At 37.4% G+C, this 14,207-nt stretch overlaps 2 protein-coding genes across 2 annotated transcripts in view; one reads left to right on the top strand and one right to left on the bottom strand.

The window, feature by feature from the left end:
- Positions 1-1,768, bottom strand: part of Polr3g (polymerase (RNA) III (DNA directed) polypeptide G (32kD)) — a 25,050-nt gene extending 23,282 nt beyond the window's left edge. The window contains exon 1 of the mRNA XM_013015872.1: positions 1,695-1,768. The gene's annotated coding sequence lies outside the window, so the exon portion shown is untranslated. The remainder of the gene's footprint in view (positions 1-1,694) is intronic.
- Mblac2 (metallo-beta-lactamase domain containing 2) lies at positions 1,504-10,275 on the top strand. The gene is made up of 2 exons (XM_013015871.1): positions 1,504-1,986; positions 9,870-10,275. Exons 1-2 carry the CDS (start codon positions 1,527-1,529, stop codon positions 10,253-10,255), a joined length of 846 nt encoding a protein of 281 aa, XP_012871325.1. The 5' UTR covers positions 1,504-1,526; the 3' UTR covers positions 10,256-10,275.
- The last annotated feature ends 3,932 nt before the right edge of the window (positions 10,276-14,207 follow it).

The raw sequence follows: 14,207 nt of genomic DNA on the forward strand, positions 1-14,207 counted from the left end.
GGAGCCATGGATCAAGTGGTAAAGCACTGGCATAAAGCAAAAAAAAAAAATCTGAGGGCAAGCATCCAGGCACTCAGTCAAACCTCCAGAACTGGCACCAAAAGCAAAACCAAAAAAAAAAAAAGAGTATTATTCCCAGAAATAAACTAGTGCTTATAAACTAGCTTATTTAGAAAAAAATTTATTTAGGGGCTGGAAAGGTAGCTCAGTGGCAGAGCACTTGCCTTTCATGCATGAGGCCCTGGGTTCGATTCCTCAGCACCACATAAGAAAAAAGAAAAAAGCCGGGAAGTAGCGCTGTGGCTCAAGTGGTAGAGTGCTAGCCTTGAGCTGAAGAGCTGAGGGACAGCGCCCAGGCCCAGAGTTCAGGCCCCACGACCGGACCCCCCAAAAAAAATTTTTTTTAATTTACTCAGCACCTAGCATGTGCCAGCCCTTACTACAGTACAGTAGTGAAAACAAAGTCCCTACTGTCATACAGCTGACATATAAGAAGGGAGAAGACTAAAATAGTAAACAGATACATGCTATAAACTAAAGGACCAGAGGACAAAGAATGACAAAAGCAGCTGGGCACCAGTGGCTCACACTTATAATCCTTACCTACTTAGGAAGCTGAGATCTGAAGATCATGGTTTGAAGCCAGTCCAGGCCGACAAAGTTCCACAAGTCTCATATCCAATTAGCCAGCAAAAAGTCAGAAGTGAAAGTATAATTCAAGTGGCAAAGTGCTAGCCATGAGTGAAAAGACTGAGTAAGAGCTCAAGGCCCAAATTCAAACCCCAGTACCAGCATGTACATGCACACACAAAGATAAAAACAGAAAAACCTCTCTCTTATTGCAAGCCCTACTCATATTTATACTAGGGTTTGAATTCAGGGCCTAGAGATTCCTAGGCGACTGTTTTACCAGTGAGCCACAGGTTCAACTCATCTTTTTGGAGATACAGTCCAGAACCTCCATTCTCTAGATTTCCGCCTCCTGACTTGCTAAGATTACAGCACTAGGTGTTTTTCTTTTCTTTTTCTTTTTTTTTTTTTTTGGGGGGGGGCAGCAATGTGGTTTCGACGCTGAGCCTCGCTCTTGCCAGGCAGGTGCTCTAACACTTGAGTCATGCCTCCAACCCGTGTCAAATTTTTAAAATCAAAACAGATTCTTCCTTTGGTCTGGCTCTCATCTTCACCTGTCACTATGTGCTCCTGCTGTTAATGCAGCATTAGACCTAGAATCCGGTTTGTTTCTAAGTGACGGCTCGACAGGCCTGCACCCATTACAATTCTGGCAGATAATGAAAGGCAAAGTTGAGGGGAAAGAACCGGACACGACCCTTGGCCTCCACTCGCAGCCCTCCAGCAGCGAGGAGAGCGACGCGGAGCGGAGCGCACGTTTGAGCTGGACGGGCCGGCTCACACTCGTGGATCCAGCTTGTCAGGATTCCCGGCGCACCGCATTCCCGGTGCCTCCACCCGCGGCCCTCGGGAGACATTCTGCGGCTTCCCGCCGGCCGGCCGCACCCCTGCCCAGCATGTCGGCGCTCGAGTGGTACGCCCACAAGTCGCTGGGCGACGGCATCTTCTGGATCCAAGAACGCTTCTACGAGTCGGGCAACCGCGCCAACATCTGGCTGGTGCGCGGCTCCGAGCAGGACGTGGTGATCGACACGGGCCTGGGGCTGCGCAGCCTCCCGGAATACCTGTACTCCTCGGGCCTGTTGCAGGACTGCGGGGCCAAGGAGGAGGAGGACGCGGCCCGCCGGCCGCTGCTGGCCGTGGCCACCCACGTGCACTTCGACCACTCGGGCGGCCTCTACCAGTTCGACCAGGTGGCCGTGCACCACGCCGAGGCCGAGGCCCTGGCCCGCGGGGACAACTTTGAGACGGTGACCTGGCTCTCCGACAGCGAGGTGGTGCGGGCGCCCAGCCCCGGCTGGAGGGCCAGGCAGTTCCGGGTGCAGGCGGTGCAGCCCACCCTGGTCCTGCAGGATGGTAAGCGGGGGGTCCCCGCGGGCGGGAGGGGAGAGGGCTGGCCGCGAGGGCGGCACGATCGTCTGATGAGACACAGTGCAAAAGCACCATTTCTGTCTCCACCAGCACCGAGGCCATCTCCAGCCTCCTCTGCTAAGACATCCGGCCCTGGTGCGGTGCCGCGACGGAGAATGAGAGCCAGCACCACCCCCTAATCGGGTTTCTCGTGTCTCCTTACAGTGGTGACACTGCTGAGACTTGTGATTAAGGGTTGTTCCATTCTTTTTCCCAAGCACCAGTCTGACATTCAAAACGCTTTGGTAGCAGGTCGGCCTTTTGTTGTTGTTGCTATTTCTTCTCTCTCTCTCTCTCTCTCTCTCTCTCTCTCTCTCTCTCTCTGTGTGTGTGTGTTTAAAGAAGCGTCGCCTTGCTAAGAGTGCATGTCATACTCTATGCTTTTGAGAACTACTGATTCCATCTGCTCAGTCACCACCCACTGTGATCCATTCCCACCTGTAGGCTTAGAAAATCGTCAGAGCTGTGGTTCCAGCCCCTCACTCATCCTCATCTTTTAGATTGATTTCTTAATACCACCTCACAAGAGGTAAAGCTTTAGTGAACATAAAGGCAGCACATATCTGGTTTACATTATGACAGATAGTGGGTCTGGGTGAAAGCAAAACTGAGAGATTAATAAGGCTGTTTCCAGTAAAGGTGAAGCTTAGTCTTCCTTGACTCTGCAAATAGGTAAAAGACAGGATGCAGTTCAAGAGAGAAATTCGCAGAGAAAAAAGCCAAACAGGGTAGGCCCCAGGCCCCTCTCTCTCCATGCGGGAGATTAAATTGAATTAATTAGCCCAGTAAGCAAGATGATGATATAATCTAGGAGTTGAACCAAGGAGTCATAGATCAAACCATGCAAAACATACATGAATTCTACCTGAGAAATATATGTTTTTTTAAAATAATTGTGAGAATGTAAAAGCTCTTCTTTCTGTCATGATCAATTTATTTACTGGTTTAGTGAATAGAAACACCTTTCTGTAATGCAATGCATCAAATTGCTGGGGTACAATGAAACACAGACTGAACAACATGAAAATAATGAGATATTTTACAGAACTCAGTTTCTCATACACATGACATTATCTTGATCTTTTGTGGTATTAAGAAATTGTAAAATTCTATGCCTCACCACCCAGCCAAGAAGCATCATCACTAAAATTTAAAATCTAAAGCTACAAAATTGTTTTATTTACTTGTAGATGATAACCAAGCAGTTGATGGGTATTCACCTTATTACATTATAGCAGTTGGGTCAAAAAGATTTATAGTAATGTTAAAATGTATTTCAAGTGTTGGGAAGATAAACATTTTTTTACTCATTTACTTCTGTGGTAGCAATGGGAAAAGAGTGAAAGAATGGTATGGATTACTAACTTAGAGATGTAGAGATGTAGAGATCTCATGCCTGAGGTCACACAGATCATTTGAGAAGGAACTGGGCCTAGAGCCCACATTTTCTTAGTCACAGTTGATAGTAGAAGCCTAGCATTTTGGGATTTGGAAAGAGCTTACCAGCTCCTTGTGCAGTCTTTATGACTTTGAAGGTGAGAAAAGAAAGCTCAATATTTACCGAACACTTAGAATGTGATAGTACTGTGTTATTACAAGTTGTTTCTCATTAGGAAGTAGATATCTTGTCCTCTCAAGTAGTAGCTAATTTCCTCACTTCTTAGGAATATTAATTTCCTGTCTTTTCTGAATGATGTGGCCTGCCAACTTGCTATTAGCATAGGTATAATCCAGATGCCTAGAAGGATACATAAAATATTTATATTGAAAATGCATATGTACAGCACATACTCAAACAGCATAATGTCTTCATTGCTTTGGTTTGAGAACATAAGGAGGCTGAAATCATGTAGTACATTTCATTTAGTGAATTGATGATTACCTGTTTTGAAGAAGCAGAAATCTGTGTAGTGGATCTTCATCTCAAAAGCATATCATGCAATGTATGATAAATGTTTAATATGATAAGTGTACATGCTTATCTTTGATAGATAAAGAACTTACCTTATTAACAGGGAAATAGAATTTTCCTATAAGAAGAGACCAATAGACCTTTGTTATATCCCATATCTCCTAGATGTGAGTCTGGCACGTTGCCTTTCTTTCACTGGATTCAAGTGATTCAACTTCTGACATTGCTGTCTCCTTTGTACATCTTTAAACAATTTGATCAGAGCCAAGGATATATTGTCTTAGAGGAGTGGCTTCAGATGGACAGGTCACCTGAGGAAGTGAAAAACAAAATACAGAGATTCCAGAAAGATTGAATCCATAGTAAATTGAACAAACACAAAATCTGGCTCCCTCCTAAAGGCCTACTAAGACTACAAGTAAGAGCATCTGATCTGTTATATGATCTGTTTGCTTTCAGTATAAATCTGTACTGACTTAGGAAACAATTTCAGATGCTAGAAAGTAGATATGGTGACTTGAGTTAGCTGTTGTATACGAGCCAGCAAGATACAATCAACAGTTAGCTTTGAAAAAGACAGAAAAGGCCCAAGGATGAGCATTAGCCAGTACCTCAGTTGGAACCAGGAGAACTCTAAAATAAGGACAACGGCTTGGAAGCATTTAAAAGGCTACAGCTCTTAAAAATGTAAAACCTTTCTCCTTAAATGAATGCCCCTCCCCCATCCAGTTAGCTTGCTCTCTAGAGAAGTAAAATAGAGTAGTTTCTTGATTGAGGTCTGATGGGCACTAATGTGGTTCAGTATAAAACAGGATCAAACAGTGTATATTTCCTATTAGATGCTTAGAAGTAAGATTGCCAGACCTCTACCACCAGGGACGGAAATTAGAAAAATCTTAACGGAAATCTGAACCCTCAAGGAAAGACTGAGATGCCCTGGCAGAGACATTCCTAAGTTATCCCTGGCTGGGTCACTACTATCAAGTTTAGTTTGCTAGGTACCATATGTGTGCTTCAAGCAGGATTTCTACTCCCCTATTCAAATAGGCAACCAAGCACTTTGCAGAACCTGACAGAAGCCTCTTAACATGAGAACATCTTGAGATGATCAACTTGAAAGTAGAGACTTTCATCAATAACATTATAAAAAAGACAAGCTATCATATTCTAGATATCCAAAAGAGAATGAGAATGCTTTATAAATAAGTAGCAGAACAGTATCCACAAAAAAAGTGCACTTGGAATTTAAAATACTAGAAATTAGTAGAAGTTATGGAACATTAATTTGAAAGCTTACAAGAGAACAGAGTATTTGATTAAAAAAAGTTTGGAAAATCTAACATTAACATAATAGAAGAAGAGATAATACAGTAATAAAATGAAGGAGAAGAAATAAGAAAGTTAGAGGCAATCCAAGAATATATCTCACAGTTAAAGATATGCATTTCTGAAAAGGCCAACAGAGTTCCCATTGCCATGGACGAAAACACATCCAGGCTTGTAAATGTTCAAAGCATTCTGATCAAAGTAAGTTCTACAATTTCAAGAAATTTAAGCCAAACCATCATGTGTTCAGATCATAATGGCTTTGGAGCTAGAAAAGAAGTTTTGCATTCAACTCTACATGCAAATGATTTCCCCCAAATAGATCTGTGTGTCCATCCTACTACCAGTCAACTTTGCCCCCCCCCCAAAAAAAAAGAAAATCCTTTTACACATGCTGTTAAAGAGAAGCCATAGAGATATGCTCCTTCAAAATAAGGGAATAAACCAAGAGAGAAGACATCAAATGCAGTTAACAGGAAATCTAATGCAAAGGAAATTTAGAGTATTGGATGATATGATGAATGCACTTCACAGTAACAATACCCAAAACATTGGGACTACAGGGTGAAGTCATTGAATTCTGATTCTTTGGAGTGAGTGAATGGTAAGAATATGAAAAAGGTATACATACATAATAATGGTATCTGGGAATTTTGAAGAGTAGAGAGCTGAAACTCCAGCTTGATAGTGTAAATCAACAGGTAGCATACAAATTTAAAATAAAACAGGGCTGGGAAGTTGGCTCAGTGGTAGAGTGCTTGCCTCGTGTACATGAGGCCCTGGGTTTGATTCCTCAGTGCCACATAAACAAGCCGGAAGTGGTGCTATGGCACAAGTGGTAGGGTGCTAGCCTTGAGCTGAAGAGCTGAGGGGTAGCACCCAGGGCCAGAGTTCATTCAAGCCCCATGACTGACAAAATAAAGTAAAATAGCACATACATGGAACCAGTGGAGTAGATCTAATTTGTAACTGTGGAAGAGACTGAACTCTTTATTCACATGGATTATATCCATGATTTAGCCAGGTTACTTATTGTTACTTTTAAATCAAGTTTTTGAAATTAGGTAGTCTAAGTCTTGCCACTTTTTTTTTTCCTGCAGTGTGGAAGAATTGAACGTGGACCTTATGAATGCTAGGCAAGCACTTCACCACTGAGCCATGCCACCAGTCTTTATAGAATTTTTTCGCTAGGTTTTCAGTTTCTTTAAAATCATGTTGAGATTTTGGTTGAGTGTGGACTGAGTTTATGGCTGCTGCAGTAGCCATAAACCATATGTGACTAGCCAAGAGATGAAATTTAACATACCTAAAATAGATTAATGGCTCAAGGGGTAGAGCATCTGCCTAGTAAATGCAAGGTCCTCAGTTCAAACAGCAATTCTGGAAAAAAAATTGTTTTTCATTTAAAAAAAAGAGAATAGAAAAGCTAACTTAAAATAAAAAATTTAATTCCTTAATAGCACAGCAACATTTCAAATGGCAATAGTCACAATGACTAATATTTCTCATATTGGGTCATATTGACACAGACAGTTTCAGCTTCTCTGGAGAGTTCTATGCAGTACAGTGATAGAAAGGTTGGATTAAATTACATTCTAACTGAACAATGGGTTCAGTTTTATGTCTTTAGTTTAGGCCTTCTTTAATTTCTCTTCACAGTGTTTGTCTAGCAAATGCTATTTTAATGGAATGTTTTTGTGTTTATTTGTTTTTTTCCCTGGTCCTGGAGCTTGAACTCAGAGCCTGCACAATATCCCTGAGCTGCTTTTGCTCAAGGCTAGCACTCTACTACTTAAGCCACAGCACCACTTCCAGCTTTTTCTGAGTTGTTTAATAGAGATAACAGTCTCACAGACATTTCAGCCTAGGCAGGCTTCCAACTGCAATCCTTACATCTCAGCCTCCTGATTACAGGCGTGAGCCACCAGTACCCAACTAAAATTTATTTTTGAAAGTCCTTCTGCATGTAGGAGTACAGTAGCTTTTGTGTATTGATCTATCTTGTGATATTATTAAACTTTTGGTTTTTTAGATCTTTAGCTTTTCTTCCATTCTTGGGCTTTTCCATACATATCACTATGAATAAATATAGAATTGCTTCTTCTTACCCAATATATATGAGTTTACTTCCTTTTTTTCTTATTGCACTGGTTAGGATCTTCAATGTAATGGTGGATGGAAGGCATAAGAGCAACATCATGTTTTGTTCCATCCTAGAAGGAAAGGAGATTATGCTGTCCTGCACTTTGTATGGTCTGTGCTATTCAAAGAGATATTACCTGTAGGTTTTTCCATAGGTAGGCTTTATTAAGTTCAGGACCTTCCTTTCTGTTTGCAGATTTTTGCAACTTTTCATAAATGAGTGTTAGATTTTTGTGGTTTTGTATGTATCTTTTGAGATAACCTTGAGAAAATCTGTTTTTTCTCTTTTTATTTTATTAATATTTTACATTAACTATCTTCAGAAGTTAAACTAAATTTAATACTTCATCAAATAAGTATTTAAGATGCCCATCTTCTAAGTACTGCTTTAGTTATATTCTATAAATCTTATAATTTTTTTCTTTAGTATTATCTATAGTGCTCTCTACCTTCCCTTTTGATGTCATAGGCTAAAAGTATAATAACATTTATGGATAGTCCCATATTTATTTTTATCACTCATGTTGCTAATTTTGTTTATTCAAAATTCATGTCTTGTTTTTTAATGTTATTTCTCATTTTTAATTAAGTATGGTCAGTGAATAAATATACTTTGCATTTTTTGTTTATTTTTTGTTGGTTGTTGGACTTGAATTCTGGGGCTGGATGCTGTCCCTGAGCTCTTCCATTCAAGGTGAGTGCTCTATCACTTGAGCCACAGAGCCACTTCACTTCCTACTTTGTATTTTTTTTCCTTTTAAATTTATTGAAACTTGCTTTATGTCTTTCTGGATATTCATGCACAATTGAGAAGTGTACTTTGCTATTTTGGAGTTAAATATGTTATATGTGGCATTTAGGTTAAGGTGGTTAATAGGAATTGTTTTGATTTTCTGTGTCCTTCTATGTACATTTTACAAATTACAAAGGAGCTCTTGAAATTTCTCAGGAAAATTACTCAATTGTTTATTCTTATTTCAAGTGTCAGTTCTTTCTTCATGAAGTTTTTTTTTTAATTCTCTGTTTTGGGTGTATATACATTTATGCTTTTTAAGTGTTTTGGCCTGACTTATAACCCATGAAATATCTCTTTTCTCTAGGAATAGCTCTTGTGCAAAAAAAATTATTTTGTCTTATAGTAATAGCCCCTGTAATTTATATGCTGTACCTTTTACAATCTAATTTTGTCTTTGACCTAAGTTCCTTTCTTGGTTACCTCATACATCGTGCTTTTAATCCTTGTCTGAGTATGATTGGAGTGTTTATCCCATTCTTTTGTTATTCCAATACCAGAGCTTAAACTCAGGGCTTTTCATTCTCACTCACCTGTTCCCACTCAGAGCAGGTGTTCTACCACTTGAGCCACACCTTCCATCTAACTTTTTTGTTGATTAATTGAAGATGAAATCTGATGGACTTTTCTGCTGAGGCTGACTCCAAACCTCAATTCTCATATCTCAACTACCTGACTAGGTAGGATTACAGGCATGAGCCACTGGTGCCCTCCCTCATTCATGTTTCTTGTAATTATTGATACAGTTGGATTTTGAACTGCTATTTTATGTTATATTGCATTTTATTTTTTCTTTTGTTCCTGTGTTTTTCCTTCTGTTTAGTGAATTCCTCCATTGACTTTTTAGCTATGTTTCTTTGATTTTTTTCTTCCTATAATGTGTTTGTACTAGAAATAAACTATATAAATATTTTAAGAAATCATTACTTATTTCAAGTTAGCACGTAAGTTCTGTGAAACGCAGCAAAATCCTGCCCTAGAGAGCTTCATTTTCTCCTATCCATAACTGATAACTTTGAGATTTTTGCCCTACTTAAAAGTAGCCTGAGCCTGCAACAATTTAGTAGATTCTCACAGAGGACATGAAGTTTCTGGGTAAGAAATCATTTATTTCACAACATCAATAGCATTATCCAGAGCTTGATCATGCAAACTAAATCTTTGAGCTTTAATTCCCACAGAGTGATATAACAAGGGTAAAACACAGTCTACCTCACCATTGCAACATTAAAAAGTTGTGCCAACAGGATAGTAGTATTGTGGCTGTTCTGAAAAGTAAAAGATTTCTAGTCAAATAAGTTTGAGAAATTGTGTATTTTCTTTATGTATATCTATAATATCCATTGTGAAATTAAAAGTTTTTATAAGTCTTACAGAAAACAAAGCTCCTTAACTCTTAAAAAAAAAGCTTATAATAACCTGCAAAAGTAGAGCTGTACATTACTCACTTTAGCAAATACTAAGCTAGAACACAATAGGAATGAAATACAGGCCACTTTTATTTTCAAATTATCATTAAGATATAATAGTATTTATGGAGTAATAGTGAATGAGCATCATCCTTCCTGATTTCTTTGAAACTATTCAGTGTCCTTATGTTTAATGATTAAAATCATGTATACAGCTTATTTATCTGTTAAATGTTTCCATTTATAGGGGATGTGATCAACCTTGGTGACAGACAGCTCACTGTCATGCACATGCCAGGTCACTCCAGAGGTAGTATTTGCTTGCATGACAAAGACCGAAAGATTCTCTTCAGTGGAGATGTCGTGTACGATGGATCACTGATTGACTGGCTCCCATACAGCAGGATAAGTGACTATGTTGGCACTTGCGAACGTCTGATAGAATTAGTGGACAGAGGTCTGGTGGAGAAGGTGCTTCCTGGCCACTTCAATACCTTTGGTGCCGAAAGGCTTTTTCGATTGGCTTCTAACTATATTTCAAAAGCTGGGATATGTCACAAAGTGTCTACATTTGCCATGAGATCTCTTGCAAGTCTAGCCTTACGTGTAACAAATTCTAGGACCTCACCCTAATATACATATATATATATATATATATATATATATATATATATATTCTCTCCACCTATTTTTGTTAATTATATAAATTAGTCTAATTCGTTTTGTGCTGCTTTAAATGGTTAATAGTGAGCATTTCAAGAACTGCTTTTATATAACTATTGCATATTAGAAAAAAGATTTGAAAATGATACACAAAAATTAGAGTGTTTTCTTTTACATAAGAAATTACTTAAATAAGCTTATCATTTACCAATGCTGTCATAGACTCTAGAAAATGCTGTACTAATATAGTATGTAGCACAGTATGCCCATTTTTAAAATTTCATTTCCTAAGTGATCTAAGAAAAGAGGCACTTAAATTTTTACCAAACTTGAGTTTTTAGAATTTCATTTAAAGATTAAGTTTCCTTGGCCTGAAAAATGCATTAGAACTAAATGGAAGTGCACAAACCAACATTTAGAATGACAGCTAAAGCATCCCATGATTATGGTCTTGTATTTTTATACTTTAATTTATTCTTTATGTAATTATAGTATTTATTTATTCTGTGTACATTAACTTATGAAAAGTACAATAAAGTTTGTTTTATAGCAAAGCTTTAAATATAAATGGAGTGCTTCAGTAAAATGCTACTATATATTATTGTTTGTTATTATGTAATATTTTTCAGTCATGAAAGTGAAATTCAAATGTATATAATCTAACTACCAACTGTTAGACTTCTTAAAAGGACACTGTCAGGCAAATCTGAAAATATACACATTGAGAATAATTTTTTATTATAACCTATTTTAATATTAATAGCTAATATAAAAAATTTGTCTTGTTAAGTAGGAACTTCAGTATTGTTTCATGTTTTACAGTATTAAAGCAAGTATAGAAATCTATGATATCTTGATATAAACCATTCTTTTACTTGACATAACATATATATATGTACCACAAAGGGATTTTTAAATTAATTGCAAAATGTGTATTATGTATTGGCCTAGAGTGAATTGCCTTTCTATCCTGATTCACAACACCTATTCCTGTTTGGTATTCTTTGTCTTGAACTAAACAAGTCTACATTCATAAAGTCATAGGGAAAGTAAAACCACTATTTAGTAATTGTTTTGGTTTGGTGCTCTTGATAATTTATCACAAAGCTTTTTGAAATATTTCATAAAGTTTTTTAAACCAGTTTTTTTTCCTATTGCCTTTTTATTATTGACATATCTCAAAGCAAACGGATGCAGATTTGGGAACCAAATCTTTTACTACTAGAAAAGTAGAGCAATTCTGATTTCTGTCAAATTATATAACTTTTTCTACCTTACAGACGCCAGGTACTTTAGGTTTATTTATTTTTTTAATTAATTCACTTAATACACAGAGACACACATCACACATGCATATACACAGCCAGAACGTACATGCACAACACTGTGCTAAACACTGTGGAAGTCATAGACAACATTATATCTGGGAGTAGAAGGCACTCAATATGATAATATATGCAAGTTGAAATTCATATAAATTATGCTTGAGTATAGAGGACATAAGGAAAGAGGTGTAAAGTTTTGTTAGGGAAAATTTCCTAGAGGAGGGGTTTTGAGTCACATTTGCAAGGATGATTTGTTAGGGCGTCAGGGTAGGAAACAAAAAGATTCAACAGTAGAGATGCCAGCACGGCTGTATAGAGTAGTCTTTTTCTTGTAATAATATACATTCAATCTTCAGGAATACTATTTCTTCCAAACACCATGTATTTAGTCTGAAAAAGATGAGTTTGTGATTTGTTTATATGAGTAATCTTTAATGACATGGACTAACTGCCAGATGCCACCAAACGAACCTTTACATAGTTAGAAAGGAGGCTATGATTGGTTCAAATATAGAATATCATGAGTGATCTGGGATGGTCATTCAAGGCAATAGGACTGTTTCAGCTGATAACATGATGGTTCAGGGCAACTATAATGACTTGATGAGCCTTAAATATAGCCATTATTTTTATATCAGTAGCACAAAAGAAAACCAAAAGTCCTTAACCATTGACCATTTCATCTATAGTTTAAGATTTATTTTAAAATTAGGGTATAGTATGCATTAAATATTATTAGGAAAAAGTTACTCCAATTGAGGGTTTCTCCTTACTTTTAAAAAATGTAATTTTCCAGAATACATTAATATTATTTATTAAATTAACATTTTTTCCACCTGTAATACATAATAAGACCATGATATTTTGTTATTGCTACCATGTGAAAAAAATAGGAACACATTGGGAAAGGATATCATTCATTAAGTACCCATGCTATATGTTTTAAGTATGCATTTTAAAAATTCAGTCCTGGTTCTAGGAACAAGAAGTAATTACCCTGCCTCACACAACATGGCCTAGGGACAGACCTGATGACTGAACACAGTGCTTTTTTCTCTTATAACTGCACAATACACAAAATTGGCAAAGTGTATTTTTATTTTCTAAGATACCACATGTGCCAAGTACAAATCAAATAATGCTAACACATAATATCATATTTAAAAAACTTTAAAACATATATTTTCACCCTGACAGTGACCCTTGTAATTTATGATTTTTAAAAATATAAATACATAAGTAACTTGAAGTCATCAAAATGTAGTACATTTAAAAATAATTCTTACTTGTGTTGTTACTAATTGTCTATTGCTTGTTCTTATTTGCTGTCTGTTTAATTGAGAAATTGTGTATGTTCTGATATAGTTGGGTAAATGATTACGTGTACTTGTTCATATATGGATAGTGATACGAATGTGACATGCACAAGCTTCCCCCTTATGGTTGTCAAATATGTGTAAGTAAACATCTGTGTAATAAATATTAAAATGGACATTGATTTCAATCTGCAGTTGGTACTTTTTATAACATTAAATCCATTCAAACTTTCTCAGAAGGATATAGTCTATATGAAATGCATTTTTGAAAAGCATGTGATAAATATAGCAAATCTGGGAAAGATAATAAAGAAAATACCTATTTAAGCCTTTAGTGCTTAATACATAGGCATTTTATATTAGTGGGTAAAAGATAGACAATTCAATAAATACTATAGTTATTGATGTCAGGGGAAAGCTCATACCATCATAAAAATAAAATTTAAGTAGATTAAAGACCTAAATTTGTGAACCAGAACTATAATTATTAAAGAAAATTCAAAACATTTTTCCCTTAGTATAGAGAAAATCTGCTTTCTATGGAAACAAAAAGCAGAATGCCATAAAAAATGTTAGAGATTAAAGAAAATATTCCTTTCATTTGGCAATTACAAGGTTTGAACTGTGAGCCTCATTCTTGCTAGTCAGGTGCCCTTATTACTGAGCCACATCTCCAGCTCTGTAAGCTACTGGTTATTTTTGTTTTTTGTTTTTTTGGGTCCAGTCGTGGGGCCTGAACTTTGGGCCTGGGTGCTGTCCCTCAGCTCTTCAGCTCAAGTCTAGCTCTCTACCACTTGAGCCACAGCGCCACTTCCGGCTCTTTTTTTTCTTTTTGCTTATGTGGTGCTGAGGAATCGAACCCAGGGCCCCAGGCATGCAAGGCAAGCGCTCTACCACTGAGCCACCTTCCCAGCCCGCTACTGGTTATTTTTAAGATAGCGTCTTGCGTCCTGTCCAGATGTGCACTTGGGCACCAATCTGCCTATTAGGCTTCCCCAACATAATTAAGATAAGTGGATGTTACACTTCATGCTGCAACAAATAATTGTTCTAGCCAGCTTGAGGACAATTCTGAAGTGTATAATTTGGCACATCCAGTCATTGGAGTGTTTTAGTCAGACATTGGCATTGGTCTGACAAGATACTTGGCCAAGAAAACAAAAACCACCAACAAAAAAAAAAAACTTAAGGAAGAAAATACTTACTTTGGTTTACAGTTTCAGAGGCTTCAGTTCATCATGACAGGAAGGGCAAAGCAGAGCAAAGAAACTTACAACATGG

The sequence above is a fragment of the Dipodomys ordii genome, unplaced genomic scaffold (genome assembly GCF_000151885.1).
Source record: "Dipodomys ordii isolate 6190 unplaced genomic scaffold, Dord_2.0 Scaffold28, whole genome shotgun sequence".
Classification (NCBI taxonomy): domain Eukaryota; kingdom Metazoa; phylum Chordata; class Mammalia; order Rodentia; family Heteromyidae; genus Dipodomys; species Dipodomys ordii.